This window comes from Mytilus edulis, chromosome 1, assembly GCF_963676685.1.
Source record: "Mytilus edulis chromosome 1, xbMytEdul2.2, whole genome shotgun sequence".
NCBI classification, from domain to species: Eukaryota; Metazoa; Mollusca; class Bivalvia; order Mytilida; family Mytilidae; genus Mytilus; species Mytilus edulis.
This window is the reverse complement of record NC_092344.1, coordinates 41,626,002-41,647,669: the sequence shown is the minus strand read 5'-3', so window position 1 is coordinate 41,647,669 and position 21,668 is coordinate 41,626,002. Positions and strand designations below refer to the sequence as shown.

At 33.8% G+C, this 21,668-nt stretch overlaps 1 protein-coding gene across 1 annotated transcript in view; it reads left to right on the top strand.

Moving 5' to 3' along the window:
• LOC139482706 (E3 ubiquitin-protein ligase RNF213-like) overlaps positions 1-21,668 on the top strand; it is a 419,318-nt gene that overhangs the window by 96,297 nt on the left and 301,353 nt on the right. The window contains exons 11-14 of the mRNA XM_071266774.1: positions 2,819-3,022; positions 6,946-7,558; positions 9,238-9,412; positions 18,644-18,780. Of these exons, the coding sequence (XP_071122875.1) occupies positions 2,819-3,022; positions 6,946-7,558; positions 9,238-9,412; positions 18,644-18,780 (1,129 nt within the window). The remainder of the gene's footprint in view (positions 1-2,818; positions 3,023-6,945; positions 7,559-9,237; positions 9,413-18,643; positions 18,781-21,668) is intronic.

Genomic DNA, 21,668 nt, shown 5'->3' with positions numbered 1-21,668 from the left:
TGTGAGCACTTCATATAATGTTGTGAGCACTTCATATAATGTTGTGAGCACTTCATATAATGTTGTGAGCACTGTAAATATAATGTTTGGACCACTGCGTATAATGCTGTGAGCACTTCATATAATGTTGTGAGCGCTGCATATAATGTTGTGAGCACTGCATATAATGTTGTGACCACTGCATATAATGCTGATCATCAGCATAAGGCAATCATTGCGATCCATATTAATATCTTAGCTCCAATATATTTTTGTATATCATTATATTTTGCAAATTTAGTTTGAGTAAAAACCCACTATGAGATCTATATATGTTTTGCATAATGATGTGACTTTGTGAGCAGCAAACTCTTCTTAAAATACGTTTTCCAGTGTGTGTCTGTTATGCTTTCAAGCTGATTTATACATTAGAATTGAATTGTTGTTCTAATTATAGAATAATTTCTCAGCTTTTGAGAAATACTATTTTTTTATTCTATTTGTCTCTGCTTAGAATTGTCTGTCTCTAAGTAAAATTGCATCTTCAATTCATTTCTAGTCGTCGTATTTCGTTTCGTTACACATCGTTTTGTTTTGTAATGGCACAATTTATTTTGTTTTGTTTTGTTTTTAATCTCTTTCGTTTCGCACTTTACATATATCCCAAACGTAATAATGATATATACAAGTAGGTTTTCTCAATTTCTTTATAAAAAATGAAAAAGTTTAAACTTCAAAAAGCGAAATAATCAAAACTATCAAATTTAAATTTTTTGGATTTTGAAATTTCAATTTATATTTCCAAAATTTAAAAGATTTTTATAAAATTAGAAAGTTAATATTTTAAAACTTTAATCAAAATCAGAAATCTTAAATTCTAAAACTTTTTGTAAAATTTTAGTGTTGCACAGAGCCATTGGTGTTTTTTGTAATTTTTGATGTTCAGATTTCACGTAAATTTTAGTCTTAGGATGCTGTCAAGATTAACACATCATAATATTATCAGTTAATTCATTTCTGTTAATATTGATAATGCAATTTCTCTTATAACTTCTTTTTTGGCTAAAGCTTTTACACTTTTACTAAAAAGTTTTTTTTATCCTACAATAGAAAGTGTATTATGCAATTCTTTTTTTCAAAGGTCAAAATATAGGGCTATGCGGCATAATTTTAAGGTTTATATACCTGAACTCCAAAGAGTTCAAAGCTACACTAAATGTCTGTAATGTCCCTACCTTGACTATAGGTTTCCCAAAGATTTCTATTTAACCGATATGGATATGTATATTTACTGGTTATATTTCGTAGAATTGTCTCTACGAAATGATTCATACATATTTTGGAACCAGTTCGTAAAATTAATTATCTATGAATATTATGTATCTTCCCAAAAGAGGCGTGGTTTAACACGGCGGTGCCACATGTGGAGCAGGATCTACTTACCCTTCCGGATCACTTGAGATCACCCCTAGTTTTTTGGGAGGTTAGTCAATGAAATTTCTCATTTTCTGGTTAGTTTAGAAATCTGGTCACAACAGTATCAATTCTAAACATATATCTAACATAATTTAGCTAATATATGCAATAGAAGTGTTTAAACAGAGCCATATTTGCAAAAGATGTATGTATTGAGATACCATGAGTCTCATGTATAAATTCACCAAAAGTTTTATTGAAATGATGGTTAAAATCTGATTCTTGCATGACTGCCAAGCAGAGTTATTGTGGTTATAAAACACCTCGAACATATTAAAATCATAGCTTTTACAAGTTAAGTTATTTGTTTAATGTTTCAGGAAGTATATAATTTCTCTGTTTTTTGCCCCTGAGGCCTCAAATTTCCCAATTATTCTGCTGTATCTGTCATTTTCCAGCAATATGGAATAATTAATACATATCTAGGATAGAATATCTCGGAACCTGTACGTAAACAAAACTAATAATCTATGAATGATATATCTCTCCCTAAAAGAGACGTGGTTTAAGAATCAGCTGTATTCACAAAGTGCAACATACACATATTTACTTTCACGGGACTACAATCTGTCGATACCAGGCTATAGTATAGCATTGTACAAGGTCATGTTTTGTTCTTGAATGTTAATGAAGCCTTTACACATACCCCATTCGATGTTAGACGTGTACTAGTTGATATTTTAGATTAAGATACATGATATTTTTGGCGTTGAAATAGCTGTCACCTGTAAATGCATTAACTCTAACATCAGTACTTAGTGTATTTTTGTTTTTTGGATTGAAAAGTTTCCTGCCACGTCTACCCTGTGCTTTCATCATATGTATTTCTATTTGTATCTATCTGGTTTTTATTGTTTGATCTAATTTTGTACTGTATAACCCCTGTACGAGGTTATAGAGGCTTGAACGCTCATAAACATGTTAAACCCCGCCACATTCTTTATGTTTTTCCAAAGCCTGGGCTTTAGTGCAGTGGTTGTCGCTAGTTTGTGTCAATCATAAGATGTTTTTGGTTATTTGTATTGTTGTAAAGTATGCGGCTTATAGTTATCAAAGGTACCAGGATTATAATTTAATACGCAAGACGCGCGTTTTCCCTGCATAAGACTCATCAGTGACGCTCAGATCAAAATAATTATAAAGTCAAACAAGTACAAAGTTTCTCAAATAAATTATTTTATATTTTTCATGTAGAGGCCTTTTATAGCCGACCATATGGTATGCATTATTCCGATTGCTGAAGGCCGTACAGTTGCTTTTAATTGCCTAATCTACGGAAATTGCAATACATAATTAAATGTCCATACACAAAATGAATGCAACACGTGTGATATTCAAAATTAATCAGCATCTTTCTTAACAGCTACTTACAGATGTACTAGGGTTGTCTGTGAATCAAGATTGTGATGAAAAAGATGAACCAGACTTGACTATGCCAGAAGAAAATGAAAAACAACAAAACAGTGTTGGGTACAACTATAAAAATCTGCAGGATCTGCAGTCAAGATTGATGTTGGTTGCCGGGAAAGCAAAACACGGAAATGATGAAGTAGAAAGGTTCATAATGGTAATATGATGGTCATTTTTACTGGATACTTGTTATTTTGCTGTTCTGTATGTATCGTTACAGGTTATCATAAATGCTATAATTTATCTTTCATCTGAATATAAATTCATTAGATTTAAAGTATTTTAAAATGATAACCTTGAAATTTTTATTTTTCCGCTCAGTTAAATTAAAATTGAAATGAATGGCATTCTGCCGTAACATGTTAGCAGCTTTGATATTTGAGGTATAGAAAAATACAAAGTAAAGTTATAAAATAATCAATTTGTTGTCAAACTGTTCACACCTCAAGCTCACATTTGTGCGTTTACTTGGTTGAAAAGATCACATGAACTATTTTTATCCCATGGTACATCTGTGTACATGTATTCGTCGTAAGTCGTCTTTCGTGATCCCTTATCACTGTTATCTTTTACAAAAAAGACAATGAACACAAATATTAAAGTATGCCATTCTACTATCAGTCATCATCAGTGGAAGATATTTATCAGTTCAGTATTTTTTTACTTTACTTTTTTAAAGGAATATTAGTTGATCTATTTTTGAAAACACACGAAATTTAACCATTAACATGTACATTTTGGGAGACAAATCATAACTGCAAATATGTGTGTTGCGTTGGTCAAATGTTGAAATAGGAGCAATACGCATCCAAAAACACATGCTATGATCTACGTTAAGGGCACTAGACGTTTTAAATATCTGGTTTTGGGCAGGAATTTAGCTTATTTTGTGAAAAAATCATACAGAGTCCAGCAAAAAATACACCGAAGAGGATATCACTGCCATGCTGGACTTTTTAATTGACAACATATTTGTTGAATTTGAAGGTTTGGTCTTCCAACAGAATATTAGAATCCCAATGGGTACCAATAGTGCTCCTCTACTTGCAGATTTGTTTTTGTATTCCTATGAAGCAGAATTTATCCAAGGGCTTGTACAGAAAGGAGAAAAGAAATTAGCCCAGTCTACTAATTTCACCTTTCGGTATATTGATGATGTACTGTCTCTTAATGATAATAGATTCAGTGATAACTTACATTTAATATATCCAAGTGAACTTGAAATTAAAGATATTACCAACCAGGATAATAAATCTGCTTCATAGTTAGATTTTTTTCTCGAAATGATTACTGATGGTAGGTTAAATACCAAAAGTTATGACAAACGCAATGATTTTTATTTTCCTATAGTCAACTTTCCATTTCTGTGTAGCAACATCCCAGCGGCACCAGCATATGGACACGTTACTCTAGAGCTAGCTCAAAGTGCGTTGATTTTGTTGAACAAGGAATACTGCTTTTTCAAAGGTTGCTAAGACAGGGCTTTGAATCAATCAAATTAAGGTCATCACTCAAGAAATTGTACGGTCGACATCATGAGTTGATTGGCCATTATGACAAAAGTGTGTCAGAAATCATATCTGATATTACTCCTCACTCATACTAATTTTCCATCATTACCAAACTGAACAACGAAATAACACGACAGGTGCCGTATACGATGCAGGAAATGGTTACCCATCTGGAGCACCTGATTTCACTCCCGGTTTTTAGTGGAGTTCGTATTGCTTCTTATTTATTATTTGAAACTGTTGATGTAAATGTCTTTTTTTTGGTTTAACGAGTCTTTGTTTACTCCTTGTTTTTGATTGTTATTGTCTTCTACGGCAGGCGTTTGTAATTTACAAAATCTGATTTGGCAGATCGAATCGAAAAGTCAAAAGTGAAATTAAAGTAAGAAGTTCAAAAGCAGGCATCGATTCAATCCGTCATGTATTACAGTCTTGTTACCTTTTGTTCGAAAGCTTAATCCAAGCCTTTATCATCAAGTGACTTCAAAGAATAAATGAAATGTGTTTTGATAAAAATGACGGACAAAGTAGTTAGACGTTAAACTGACCCATGAAAGGAGAAAACATGTATTACTAATTGAAATAACTTTTGATAGACCAAATTAAAAAAAATTAATACACCTGTCTGTCATTAATTCTTTAAAATTTTGTGTAAAAGAGGGACAAAAGATACCAAAGGGACAGTCAAACTCGTAAATCAAAAACAAACTGACAACGCCATAGCTAAAAATGTAAGTTTTGTTATTGCATTATTAATTGACATTACATGTCTATGTATAACGTACCAGCCAAACATTCAGACCTGTTGTTCTAGATGCATATTGACCATTGGTGCTGACCATGCATGAACTATTTGACGCTACTATAACAATAAAGCAAGGAATAATTTACCAATCAATATAAGTGTTGGTTCTAGTCGAAATCTCTTGAAAATTCTTTAGCTTTTTCTTGAAAATTTTAGTACGCATGTACTTTCAGACATGACTGGTTAGCTTATTAAGATACACCTCGGCCATGATATAAGTGTTTGCTACATACGGGTAAATTATATATAATTAGCTTCTGGAGAAAGTATTTGTGGCAATTTATGTTATTAGGTAACTTTCTCGTTATAATTTACGAAGCTTAATATATGTGTCTAGTGCAATTATTTTTTTTTTTTTGGGGGGGGGGTAATTTTAATATCCTATTTTGTGACACAGTTTCAACTGTAATAAAATAATTGTGTCATTTGTCTCTCTTAGCAATCTTGTATTTTCAATCCATGAAATTAAAAGGTTCCTCTGAAAATGCGAGGTTGTTTTTTTTTTTATCTTTTCGGTCTCCGTCGATTAATCATCATTATTTGTATATCCAATAAACTGCCTGGTCCAACAGAGTATTGTTTATAGAAGGAACAGTTTACTTTGGGTGCATATAATTTGGATTTCTTTATATACATTAACGGCCCAACAGATATCGCTAGCCTGTATTTCTATGCTATACAGATATCGCTTTTAATCACTGAAGGTCACTATTGCGTATTGCTGTTGACGAGTGTTGTATGAGATTTTGTGACCTCAGAATGTGTATTGCAATCGCCTTCGAATGATAAATTACTTGACCTAAATTGGACTAAAGATTTTCTGATTGTTTTCAAGCATTTTGTTTGACAAATACATGTATAAATAAACCCGCTTTCTGTTGACGGACAAACATAAACCGAAGAGTGACCTCCATTTCCTATAGCGACAATCTTCCAGTTCAATGAGTACATCCGAACATTCTGTATGAAATAAAGAAACACAATGGTATATAATGTCAATTATCACTTTTTCTGAAACGTAGCATAATTCTTAAATTTAAAATGTCTAAAATCGAACAATGTTTTGTTATTTCTTTTTATTGTTGAAATTAGTTATGTTATAGTCAGATATACTCAGATATACTCATTAACTTTGAGCGATGTAATATTGTTGACGTTTAAAGATTCTTCTCGGCGTATCAGCGATGAGCTGATTTTGTGATTTTTAACCCAACAAACAAAAACTAATTTATTTCAAATTCAAAACAATTACCATATATGTGAGTTTTACTATCTATTAAAGCACGAAGAAGGTTTAAATATTTGGAGGATGATGATAAGAACTGTTTATTTCTTTAAAATATCAGCTGTATTTGTATCTGGCTCGATATAGGAGTAAAAGCTCGCTGAAGCTCGCATTTTCCATACAGCTTGTACTTAAAGACACTAAACAGTCATTGCACATACATGTGATTGTATAAAGTTTTACTTTAAATTTTACTTAAAATGATTGCTGTGATGTGTCGATTTTATAGCACCTATTTACGTACATTGTTCGGCTGATCCTTGGCTGTACAGAAAATTGGACTATTTAGTAAGAAAAGATGTAGGTATTCGGATTATCTTAGTCTTGTTGACGGGAAATGATGGATTTTCAAGGTAAATTTGCACTGTTTATCAATATTGTGCCACACAATATACAATCAAGTCTAGTAAAATGCCCAAATTTGAAGAAAATGTATATAGGATGTGCGGATTGGTTCAATTAATTATTGTTTTATTTAGATTTTGGATGCAGTGGTAAGACTTGGAAACATATACACAAAGTTGATTGCAGATGGATGTATTCTGTTTTCAAGCTGGAATGCAACTTTTTTATGTGACAGGAAGAGATCAGTTTGTGTATTTATAAACTTTGGACATGGAAAAGAAATGCAAACTCTAAAAGGAATGGCAGAAGATGTTGCAAACATAATACCAAAAATTGCAGAATTCCTTGAAGATTGTCACACTAAATGGTTGAGTTATATTGATGAGAAGAGAGAGCGGCACTATTTCCTAAATTACTTTTCAATTGACCAGATTGTCATTCTCCAACGAGAACTTGTAAAAATCGATTTGGAACAAGATCCATCAGTTCTTATATATCCAATGATATCAGCGATTAAACATGATTGTACAGCGGTCGATCTGATCATGGCATTGGCACAGGCGAAACAAGATGTCATTCTGAAGGAACGCTCATTAGCTACACATCAGAGAACAATTGAAACAGAAACCATAGACGAAACGGAATTAGACGAAGAGACAGAAGAGCTGCTAAAGCAGATAATTGAAAACGATTTCCCCGAGGAGCTAGCTAGGGAAGCTATAAAACACAACACTGACTTTGAAGAAGGTTTAAATATTTTAATTTTAAAAAGGTCGTTATCTTCTAGAAATATAAAGAGTACATCTTTTTATTATGCAACCATACTATTAAAGGCAGTAACATTTCAATGCAAAAAAATACATAAAGTCCATGACTATATTATCGCGTTTGTGACGTAAGTTATACGTGTATGTTAACTTTAATGATGATGTAATGAGGGAATTCAGGTTATTTTTATTTTGGTACATCATATGCTTTGTGTACAACATTCTAAATATTCACCCACATTTATGAATTTCGAGGGTTGCAGTATACATATAGTAACTTACGATACAGTTCCAATGTGTATTCTTGACGAAACAGTATAGAACTCAAAAAGTTTAAAACAATTATGGACTAAAAGGAACATTAAAAATCATACTGCATGCAAATAAACAATATAGTGTTAATAAACAATCCATATATTCAAGGCTCGATTGAGATATCTGACACATTCATATATATATAAACTATCATTATAAATGGATAAAACGATAAAAAGCTGACAGAAAATCATTAGAATTTTTTTTTTATTACGGTAAAGAACATAGTTCATAGGATTGAATTATAATCCTGGTACCTTTGATAGTTATTGATATACGTATTCAACATTTAAAAGATCATTTCACTCCTAACAACAGCCATTAATGACCCGTTTATCGTATCAAACATCAACTAAAAGAACTAGTATAGGAATTATTCTTTGTCCAGGCTGATAGGCTGTTAACAATATCATTATCGTTTGACGTAAATGTTACATTAAGTTTCTACAAAATGAAATCACGAATTCACCAATATTCCAACTGACTCCATTTCATAAAATGACATCTGTAACACACATAACCTTTTAGCTTCCCCTTTACACATAGAAACAACTACAATGAAAGGGGGGAGGGAAAGTAGGAGGGGGGTCTGAGACATAACTACACTGCTTTGTTATTCGTTATAAAATGATATGCATAAAGTAATAAAATAAGAAATTTTTTTTAAATGTCCAATAATAAAAAAAAAAAATAAAAACATCCTTCATTTGAAATAAAAATATATATTAAAAAACAAATCAGATATACGTTGGAGGTTTCTCCATTAAAAGAGGGACTAAAGATACCAAAGGGACAGTCAAACTCATAAATCTAAAACAAACTGACAACGCCATGGCCAAAAATAAAAAAGACAAACAGAAAAACAATAGTACACACGACACAACATAGAAAACTAAAGAATAAACAACACGAACCCCATTAATATATACCACAAGAAAGAAGGAAAGAAGCAATTTTTGTAGCATATACATATAGAGACTCTAGATGTACGCAAGTATTAACATTTTTCTTATGAATAAACCATGCCTGTAGGAGTTTGACAATTTAAAGTTTTTCGAAAGTTGTTTATTAATGTTGGAGTTAAACATATTAAATGAGTTATTAAATCAAAGTATTTAATTAGTTTTCTCGTTTGAATTGTTTTACATTGTCTTATCGGGGCCTTTTATAGCTGACTATGCGGTGTGGGCTTTGCTCAATGTTGAAGGCCGTACGGTGACCTATAGTTGTTAATGTCTGTCATTTTGGTCTCTTGTGGACAGTTGTCTCATTGGCAATCATACCACATCTTCTTTTTTATATTGTGTTTAAAAACTTCAATTAGTTAACAATTGTCTTCCACAGCTCTCATATGGTGTGTTAATCGTGAGGAGAACGACAAGAAATTAAAAAAAGATACAATTGCAATGCAATTTGCGGTTGAATCTCGAGAAGACTTGCATTACTCTGGATGGATCCAAAGAGAATCAATGGCATCCATGACTGCAGGATTAGTACAACAACTTGCAATAAACCCTGAGTAAGATAACTTATGTTTAAGGTTATAGATGTTAACGCTGATTGTCATTACCTTGACAGCTATATTTTCGAGATATACTATGCTGGTATATAGATTTACAAATCAAGCTGCACATATGGTCAGTTTTGGTGGACACGGTCAAATAATTTTGTTGTACATGTCAGCATGAGGTATCAAAACTACTAAAATTTTGTTACGTATCAAAATTTTGAATAAAAGGAGGACATGCTGGCACCCTAAATTTATGCGAACAAAAATTTGTTGTTATTGTATTGCAATATTGCTGTCCATTGTATTATACATTGAATCCTGACATAAAAAAATTGGCTGATTTACTATGAGGGTATATAGACTTACAAGTGAAAGTGCACATATGGTCAGTTTTGGTCAATGCGGTCAAATAATTTTGTTGTACAAGTCAGCATGAGGTATCAAAACTACTGAAATTTTGTTACGTATATTTTGAATAAAAGGAGGACATGCTGGCGCCCTAAATTTATGCGAACAAAACTTGTAGTCATGTGTTAACATGGTTAAAATGATGCTTTGATTTTGTATAGCAAATTCTATCCTGAATTTAAAATATTGCTGATTGTTGCTACATAGATCAAGGACATATAACTAACAAGGACGTATAACTAACATCTAAAATACGTCCTTTCATAGATATGCATATAAATAAAGTGCAAATATGGTTGAATTTGATAGATATTGGAATATAATTCAATGCCCGTTATCATTGTAACCAAGATCGTTTTTTAATCTATAGATTGGCAGATCACAGTTAATTTGTGTTACAAGCAACGTTTTATGCGTACTTTATTTTCAAATATTTGTATTAAATCTTGTTTATATAACGGAAGTATTAATTTTACTTTATTTTCGATGTTTATACTACGAAATAAAGATATTAAGAAATATTTTTTTTAAAATCGATGTAGAGCGGTCCTGGTTACAAGTTAACTTAGTGTTGAGCATACCACTTAAAAGTTGACTTGGGAACAGGTCTGGTTTCAATCGGCTTTGTCAAAGCAAAAGTTAACTTATGTTAACTTTATGGCAGGACTGGTTTCGAAGTTAACTTATGTTAACTTTACGGCAGGACTGGTTCGAAGTTAACTGATATCAATAGCGAACCTGTTTCGAAGTTAACTTTTTGGCAGGACATAAAAACAGTCCTAGGACCAAGTCCGCTTTTCAAGTTAACTAAATTTTGGTCCCAGGACTGGTCAGAGCAGTCCTAAATCCGGTCACAGGTTAACTTTGACCAGTCCAAATGACTGGTTATCAAGTTAACTTGCTGTACATATTAGGACTGCACCCATCTGTATTGTATATTTCTTTTCAACAATGAACAATAGTGAGTTATAGATTGAACAGTATTTAAATCCTTCCAATGCCAATTACTCAGATTTCAAAGTTACAAAATGGTTGTTTGTTTAATAATGTAATAACTGACTTTTAGACCTCAAGGAAAGCTAAAGTCACTTTGCTAGGGTTCAGGATATTTATTAATCAGTAACGTAAAACACCCAACTTGTGGAGCAAGGTAGTTACTGCTGTGGCACAAACCGATTCAAATGAACATACTGCTATATCACACAGTGATATCTATATGACAGCTTACAAATGGTCAAAATGTCAAGTCTGTCAATACAATAGAATCATAACTATACGTCTATACTATTTCAATGGCTACTGAACATAAACGTCTGTCTATTTCGACTCCAGTAGTCTATCTAACTCTAGACAAAGAAACTCGGAACTGAGCGGTAAAACTAACCAATCAGACTACTTGAAATCCAAGTAATCATGAATATTCAACAATAATAAAGGTTTATATTAGACAGTATGTTTTGAAGTTTTTATTTAATATTAACATAATTATACATCTTAATTCTACAATTAAAATATAAACCAAAATAAAGAGGCTATCACATTCTCCCCTGTGTTTGCAAAATGACTTCCACGTCACACGACTCCTCCTCCCTCTGACGAAAAAATGACGTTCTCGGTATTCTAAACTGGTATTTCACTATGATGTTTCTTTCACAATCTCAATGATGGTACGTGTGATGTCATTCAACATTCCTCTAAACATTCCTTCTTTTAGTTGAACTTTTAACCATTCTACTTTCTGTAGCCAAGATGATGTTTGTCCAATAGCTTGTTGGGTGATATAATCTTTTAAATATGCAGGTGTTTTTATAATTCTTGTTCTCGATGGTAATTCTCTTGGTGGTGTAGGTAATATTCTACGTCGTATGAGCCTTGTTGGTTGTTGCTGTGCATTATCTTGAGCCGTTGTGTTATCTGTGTCTGCCTTTGTATCACCTGACGTGTCTGAGAGCGTACTGCCATCCTGCTCATCCTGTTTGTCAGAAGTATCACCTCTGTCAATCTGGTCAGTCGCTTCTTGGCCTGTTATCACATCAGCCCCAAGAGGTGGTTCACCAGTGTTTATCTGTACTGGAGGGATAACGTCTTGTCCAAAACCATTCTCTCGACTACCATTAACTAAAAACTGATCGTCACCAGCCAAGCTGACGGTATGTGGTTGCCCATCTACCACAGCTCTGTGCGTCTTCCTCTGGCAAATAAATAATATAGCCCTGCTCTGACTCCTCGTCCGATTTTGTGTCAGTTTTCTATTTAGTACTGTCGGAGTTCCTCTTTTTTTCATCAAGGACTGTCTTTATCAGTATATAGGTAGTTTCCTTGGTGCAGGGTTTCTCTTAGACTCTGTAGCCTTTTCCAAACCGGGCAGATGTCCAATTGGTAGAAGGAGGTTTCTATGCAGTGTTCTATTGCGTCCTTCTCCCTTTTCCTTCTGGACCACATAAACAGGAATATCTGTGTTAGGCTGTCTAACAATTCTGTATGTGTCCTCTTCCCATTTATCTGCTATTTTATGCTTCCCTTCGAATGCGACTACTTTAACAAGTTCACACATTCCAGGTTGCCAAATGGCTCCACGGGCTCTCTTATCATATCCCTCTTTCTGTCGACCTTGTGCTGTCTTTGATGAACGAGATGCAAGTTCATAAGCTTTCTTCAGACGCTCCTTCATAGCTTTAGCATACTTTGTAGATGGTTCCTTAGTATTTGTATCCTCAAATCCAAATGCTATATCCATAGGCAAACTTGGGTGTCTACCGAACATCAAGAAGAACGGAGAATATCCAGTGGTTGTCTGTTTGGTACAGTTGTACGCATGTACGAGTTCAGCTTCCAATCTTTCTTCTGCGTAGTCTGTAGAGTCCCAATCATGTTCAATAATGTACGGTTGAATCTCTCTGTAAGTCCGTTACTAATAGGATGGTAAGGTGTTGTTCGAGACTTTTCCATTCCTGTAATGTTGCAGAGTTCTTTGATGATCTTGCTCTCAAAGTTCGCTCCTTGATCAGAATGAATACGACTAGGCAATCCATAGTGTACAATAAAGTTGTTGAAAAACGCATCTGCTGTGGTTCTTGTGATCTGGTTCTTTGTAGGAACTGCTAAAGCATATCTGGTGAAGTGGTCTGTGATTACCAAAATGTTTTCATATCCTCCTTTTGATCTTTCAAGATTTAAGTAATCCATGCAAACCATTTTAAAGGTTGTGTTGTGTCTATGCTGATAAGTGGAGCTCTATCATTCGGAAGCTGTTTTCAACGAATAAATCTTTCGCAGTTGGTTATCCAGTTCTCAATGTCTCTGTTCATACCATACCAGATGAAGCGGTCACGTACCAATAATAAGGTCTTGTCTCTTCCCTGGTGGCCCATATCATCATATAAAGACTGTGGATATGCAGTTTTCCGGGAGAAACTAAGTTTCACCATCAGATTCCATCTCTCTGTACAGCACTCCGTCTATAATCTTCAGCTCCTCATAGTTGTTTAGGAACCAGTTGTTGAGTGGTGAATAGCTCAGCTGTTGTTTACCTGGTTTACGATGCTCACTTATCAAATATATCCAGTATCTGCGTTGTTCGGCTTTAACATCAACTAACTTCTGAGATGGTAATGAAGGATCCACATCTGAAATAATCGATAGGCTCTGGTGATGATGTTGAGCATGTTGCAGGAATGAAGGATCCACATCTGAAATAATCGATAGGCTCTGGTGATGATGTTGAGCATATTGCAGGTTACAGATGGCCGTCACTGACTCTGGTTGAATGGTTCCAGTACAAAATGTACATCTAGATAATCCTGGAAGTCTAGTCTTACTACAGTGAAGGTGTTGCCAAATAAGTAGTCATGGAACTTTTCTGTCACTGCCCACTTTAATGCTAAGAACTCCAATTTGTGGACAGGGTAATTTTCTCGGATTTACTCAAACCTCGACTAGCATAGGCGATGACTATCTTCTTTTCGTTCTGTTCCTGGTACAAAACAGCACCTAGTCCAAGCATCGATGCATCTTTATGAAGATCAAATGGCTTGCAGTACGATGGAAATCCAAGGATCGGATGGCATGTGAGCTTTGAAATGCATCTTCTTGTGATTTTCCCCATATCCATGATGTATTAGCTGGTTGTATTTTCGTCTTGTGCTTTCTTGTCTTCTTAGGTGGTGGTATAAGGTCAGTAAGCGGTCTAGCAATCTTTGAAAAGTCTTTATTGAACTTCCGGTATTATCCAATGAATCCCAAGAACTGCCTTACTTCATCTGCAGATGTTGGAGGTTGCCAGTTGACAACTTTCTCTATCTTCGCTGGGACGGGCTGTATACCATCTCTAGACACACTCTATATGACCTATGTACTTTACCTTTTCCTGGAAAAATGCGCACTTCTTTGTTGAAAGCTTGAGTCCACTCTCTCTTAGTCTCTGTAGAACTCTTTGTAGTTTATCATGATCATGCATGGCTGGAGGAACGCGGCGATGTCGCTGTTTGAAAGGTCTTTCATCCATGAGATCAATACGGTGATGAAATACTGTACTATGGCCAATGTGTATATCACTCTTGCTGAAAACATCTCTGAACTGTTGAATCAAGTCTTTTCCTTGCTGTAACTGTACATCTGACAAGTTCGTTGGTAGGGTAACTTGATGTGTAGGATCATCATCTAACTCAGCATCTATCTCTATATCAGCTACTGAAACGGGCTGTATCTCGCATAAGATGGTTTTCGGCGAAATAGTAACTGTCCTGGTGGTGAAGTTGCTTATGTGAACTGGAATAGTGCGGTTGTTTCTGTAACTGTATGACAATAATGTAGGAGCCACATCTATGTCAGTTGGAATAGCTGCTTTCTCAGTTGGTTGTAGCATAGCACATACTGTGTGGTACGGTAACTCGTGATCCGTGTAACCTTGGACAATTACATCTCTGTTTGGAAGAATCTTGATGGTATTTCTTTCAGCTGATTTTACAAGTCCCAATATGTTTGACCTCTTCTGAAGTTCCTTCTCTCTCAATAGCAAACAACGAAAGGTAAGGTACCAGTTGGTGTGTAGGTTGGCATCTTGAAAAAACTTTGAACCAAACCGTAACTTGACATATTCAATTATTTCCTTTAAGATGTTAGTACCAAGCAGAAGTGGAACCTCTCTCTTGTAATTGCTGTCAGGTACAACCCCCCCAAAAAAAACAAAGGTGAGGACTACCAGTTGTTGCTGCTCCTGGTAACTCTATGCTAGCTGTGATGTATCCTAAGTATGGCATATCTTTTCCATCAGCACATTCTATCTTGATAATCAAATTCAATGGCTGAATAATCTGATCTTGAAGATATCTGTTGTAAAATGTCTCGCTAACTGTACTAACGGTTGATCCTGTATCAAGTAAAGAAGACGTTGTAAACCAGGTGATTCTTTAGATGACTGTTGTTGATAAGAGGCATAAGTACGGTCTTCAGCACCAATCTGTTGAAAGTTGTATGCCTTACGAGAGTGATCTAGTATAACTCGACATCCTATAGCTATGTGACCGTCATTTCCACATCTGTAGCCTACGAAAGGCTTATTTCTATGTCTATTGTCAAAAGGTATGCTTGGTTCATGTGGTAATTCCTGTTGCTGTACTATATCATGTTCCTGGTCATACCAATACGGCTTACTCTTTCTACGTGATCGTCTACGTTTCCATTTAGGTTGTTGGTTAAATATGTTGAGATTTTCTTCATATCTATCAAGGGCGTGTCAACTCCTGCTTAAAATCCGAACTCGACATACTAATCTAAGTAAATGTAAAAGTAAAAATATCAAACAAAAGTCTGAATGTGAATGAAATAATCTGTAAAAAATCTATAGTTCTATTCAGAACTTTTAGAATTCAAATAAAATATCTAAATAAATCAGATATAAATCTGCAAAAGAGAATAAGAATCAGTGCAAATTAAAAAGAATAAATCAATAAAGTATGACTAAATAATTAAATCTGAAACAAAATTAAAGCAATTAGTGCAAGAATCTGAAATTCAAAAGTAAATATGTGAAAATAATCAAAGCAAATAATCAATATATCAATAAGAAATGTTAATATAATACATGACAATTATAATAAGAGAAATCTTAAATAGAAAATTTTATTCATAGAATCTCATGTAGCTAAACAAGATTGTGAGAATTACAAAATATTTACGTTTATAATCTCAACACAAAAATTACAACAATACAAGTGTTACAATGTCAGTATGTTTAAACAATCACAATAATCACATGTATCAATCACAATCAATGTAATGTATGCACTTTAGCTCAACAATATATAATATGTATATCAATAAGTCAAGTTCAGTTTCCAAAAAAAAATATAAAACGTTTTCAAGTTCCAATAATAATACAAAAATATACAAAATCACATATTCAAATTCAAAATTTAAGCATTACTATATAGAATGCAATAATATGACACGGTTATGTGTTTCACAAACTCATGGCTACTTGTGAGTCAGACAACATAGATATAATATACTATCCCTGTAAAATAAAAATGAAGATCCTAAGTGTGTATGCAAGTGTTCGGTTTTTATTTCATCAATGCACAACTACAACAACTAAGTTCCAAGTATGAACTTCTATGTGTGTAGTATGAGTTGTGTATTGCAATAAATCAACTATGTGCAGGTAATAATACTAAGTGATACAAAAAGTCCTGTAAGTATCAACCAAATATCTAAGTCCGAATGTAAACAAGTATGAATGTAACTAAGTACGAATGTACCTAAATATAAATGAACCTAACTACAGATGCACCTAAGTATGCACGGAAGTGTAAGTTAAATCAAGTATCAACTGTAGTGTTATACAAATGTGTATATGTAATCGAGTATCAATGTATCAATGTATGCTATCAACAAATACTAAGTACTGTATGTATACTAGTGTATGTCTAAACTAAATTCAACTAAGTGTATATAATGTTTAAAACAGAAATAAAACATTAATATGTATACAGGAATAATATATAAATGATTTACCTTCAATTCAATCTGCTAATATATATGCACTAAGTATTCCACAGTAATAATTTCAGATCGATGTTAAACAATGATATCAAAATCAAATAAATTTCAAACTCACAATCACAATATAACTAAGTTCTATTTCCAAAATTGAAAATCAAAAGTTCAATTTCCATTTAAAGTAACTTCCGGAACATATATAATGAACTGTACTGTTGACTTTCGGTAAAGAATGTAAACATCCGGTAACACGCACATGTAGTTCTTTTGTTGACAAACAACACGTGGTGGACATCTCTGTGATCACAACAAACCATACTTCCGGTAACACGTGGTAACTATTGACATCGTAGGTAGATTCATCAGATTGCTCCTATCGGTGATCTGTGCCATCAAAACCGGTTGTGGGCGCCAAATGTAATAGCTGACTTTGAGGCCTCAAGGAAAACTAAAGTCACTTTGCTAGGGTTCGGGATATTTATTAATCAGTAACGTAAAATACCCAACTTGTGGAGTAAGGTAGTTACTGCTGTGGCACAAACCAATTCAAATGAACATACTGTTATATCACACAGTGATATCTATATGACAGCTTACAAATTGTCAAAATGTCAAGTCTGTCAATACATTATAGAATCATGGCTATACTTCTATACTTTCAAACTATTTCAATGGGTACTGAACATAAACGTCTGTCCATTTCGACTCCATTAGTCTTTCTAACTATAGACAAAGAAACTCGGAACTGAGCGGTAAAACTTAAAACTAACTAATCAGATTACTTGAAATCCAAGCAATCATGAATATTCAACAATAATAAAAGTTTATATTAGACAATATGTTTTGAAGTTTTTATTTAATATTAACATGATTATACATCTTTATCTTACAATTAAAATATAAACCAAAACAAAGAGGCTATCACAATAATGTGTGGTTCCAACATAAAAATGTGTGACCTGACGTGCATACAACATTTAAGAAACCACTCTAAATTGGCGAACTATATGTCCTTCGTGGCTTCTATGCACATAGCATTGAAAAGCACACACAGTGGCTTGCTTTGTTTTTATTGTATTCCTAAACCTCACTAATTCCGTACAATCAATAATACACTGGCGGTTCATAGCATATTTGACGGAATAATTGTCAATTAGATTGACTAAAATTATGTCCCTAGTGAAAAGGGTCTTCTAAAATACAGCGAAACTGTTTATTTGAGTAGTGGTATTAATCATGATATCTTCTTGATAATTTATAATTTTAAATCTTGATCTATCTCTGAAATAGTACTATGGTTTCTTGAAATAACACTGACATTTTAACGTCATAATGTCCTATAGATAAATACATCGGTTTTAAGAGCTAATTTGGAAGCGCGTCCTCCCTGCAATAAGATTGTAAAATTTAGCTAGTGTGTTGGGAAGATAATATTGACGAGTAGAATCCTGACTGCATTTCTAAACGGGTGTATTTATGAAATTCATACCAAAGGTGGATATCAGAAGTCTTTGATAAGTTTGATCGATTGATTGTTGTTTGCTTAACGTCCACTTGCAAATATTTCATGCATGTTCAGGACGATTGATTAGATAATCAGCGCTAACGAATTATTGAACCAGATTATTATGCTCTATTGGAAACCAAAATTATATGGAAAATGCAAACCTACAGATCTCATGTCTACATTTGATTTATGCAAATAGACATTAAAAGTTTAAGGAACATAAAAGATATTGAAAATTACAGCCATTTGATATTTCAAATATGTGAATTTATGGTGGACATATCAATGCTTTCTTTAACCGTGTTAAATTACCTTTCTTTTTACAGGAAAAATGCTTTTAAAAAACTACACAAGGCTTTACAAGACCTTTGGGAAAAATTCCTGACTTCAATTGCGTCAAGTGTGTCAGACTGCCTAAGTATAGAGCACCTATGTCTCATTTTGGAAAGATTGTCTGTACAAGGTAATGTTTTATACAATTGAGGGAAATTGTTAGTACATATTAATTCAAAATCGATTAAGTGTGTTACATTTCTCAATTTACACCATACCCATAGTGTTGCTCATATTTAAGAAGAAAGACACCGACCATTCATACAAATGAAAGTAAACGTTAACTAAACTATTGGTATCGGTATTTGATCTGGACCTTGTTTATTGTTTTAAATTCTAAAGTACGAGCCTCAGCAATGACTTTAAAATTAATAGTTTCATACTTGAGATTGGATAAATCCGATCATCTATGAGTAGCTATGTAAGAATCTGTTCCTCTAATGATTAAATGTTGTTAAACGAAAATTCCCTTCGAGTGCCTTCCACATTTCAAAAAGTTCTTAATTTTATTTACACTTGTTAGCATGGGTTGATTCGTTTAGTTGGCTGATTAAGGGAATGACCCGTACACTCATCCAATTATCTTCTGAGATCATCGGCAACCACATGTCGATTGTTATTTTTGTTTTATAAACAATGAGTGCAGAAAGGTATAAATTGTCAAAGAATTATAGAAAATTGTTTCTTTAATTTATACATATTTTTATCCGTGTATAATGCAAATTGTCGCTATTTTGTGCATTTTCCCTTTGATCTTGTTTTGTGATAATTTTTTATATCATGCTACTCGTTTAAGACGGAAAATTATCGCGAAAACCAAGGACGCACGTGTGGTTACTAATGAAATTGACATGAAATTGACAATGTCGCTATTGGTAAAATATCGATGAGCAGATTATCATTGGTCATCTAAACTCAATTGCTTTGCTTGCTTTCGCCGTACCAGTTCAAGTGAGAAAATCAATGTCGGTGCAATTGAGATGATCAACGATAATCAATAAATACAAATTGTATTAATTGTCCTTGGTTCTTATACTTACACCAAGTCTATTGCATCCAAGATTTTCAACCACAAGAGAGTTTTAGAGGCTTTTAACCTCAAAGATACAAAATCCAAGCCTCCGGATTGCTCATGTGCATCGATATCGTCACAATACAATTACAGTCCAGCTGGTCATATTATTACTGGAGACCTTGGCATCGTTACCAATGAACAACTTAGAGAGTTGTTAGCCAAGGGACCAAAATATAGAATCCCCCAGCCCATCAACTGGAAAAAGAATTTCAAGTTACTGATGGATGCAGTTGAGTACTATGCAAGAAAATGGGTAAAGCGCGAACCAGACGAACCAGAACTGGACACTTTGTCTGAATGGATCAAAGCTATTCGATCATGCATTCAGAGGCGCATACAAAAACTACGATGTAATATGAGTACTAAAGTTTCTAACCCTTTCAAGAATCCGGAGGTTGTGGATGCTTTATCCTCTTTGCATGACAAATATGTCGTTGTTCCAGCAGATAAAGCCTCCAATAATATTGTCTTCATATGTAAAAAAACATTATTTGCAATGTCTCACTACAGAGCTTGGAATTGATAAAACTACTGGTAATCCTACATATTCTTTAACATCATTTACCAAGGATGAAATTTTACAAAATCATAAATCTGTCCTTCTTTCTTTTGGTATCAACATCAAAGAAAACGAAGAAAACTTGCCTTCATTATACTGGATACCCAAATTACACAAAACTCCATATAAAGAACGATACATAGCTGGGTCTTCAAAATGTTCAACCAAACATCTTTCTAAAGTACTGACTACTATTCTTTCGACAGTTAAAGATGGGCTTCAAAAATATTGTGAGGAGATATATTCTACCAGTGGTGTTAACCAGATGTGGATTCTCAAAAATTCGAAAGATCTACTGCTTAACCTTCAATCACAATCTTTGCAATTTTGCAGCAACATAAAAACTTTTGATTTTTCTACGCTATATACTACTATTCCCCATGCTCAGTTGAAAGATCGACTACACCATCTCATAAAACAGAGCTTTTTCTATAAAAATGGAAATCGTAGATACAAATTTCTTGTTTTGGGTTACAATAATTCATATTTTGTGAAAAATCACACTGAATCTCCCAGAAAATATACAGAAGATGATATTATCAAAATGCTGGACTTTTTGATCGACAATATATTTGTTGAGTTTGGAGGATTTATATTTCAACAGACAGTCGGTATTCCAATGGGTACTAATTGTGCACCTCTGCTGGCTGATTTGTTTTTGTACTCGTATGAAGCAGAATTCATTCAGAACCTTCTAAAAGACAAAAAGAAAAAGCACCTTGCGAAATTCTTTAATTTTACTTTCCGATATATTGATGATGTTCTATCATTGAATAACCCATATTTCAGCCAATACTTACATCTCATATATCCAAGTGAACTTGAAATTAAGGATACCACTGATACTAGAAGGACTGCTTCATACCTTGATCTTTTCCTCAATATTGACGTAGATGGACGACTTCACACGAAAATCTATGATAAACGGGATGATTTCAACTTCCCAATTATCAATTTCCCATTTCTCAGCAGTAACATACCCTCTGCCCCTTCGTATGGTGTTTACATATCACAATTGATACGTTATTCTCGTGCTTGTTCACACTATACGGACTTCATATACAGGAGTGTGCTCCTTACGCAGAAACTGCTCCAACAAAGTTATGAGGAGGACAGATTAAAATTGACACTCCGTAAATTTTATGGACACCATCACGATTTGGTGGATCCATACGATGTTTCGTTGACCAAACTAGCTAAGGACATTTTTACCACATGGTAGATTGTGTTTTGTCATAATGTCGTCTAATCTTTTAATTACCAAACGTGACTTATTCCCGATTGTGACTGTTTTGCCGAGTGTGAACTCGCATTACTATAAGACGTGGTACGGTACTTATCCATCCCAAATTCATGTATTTAGTTTAAATGTTTAATGTTATAT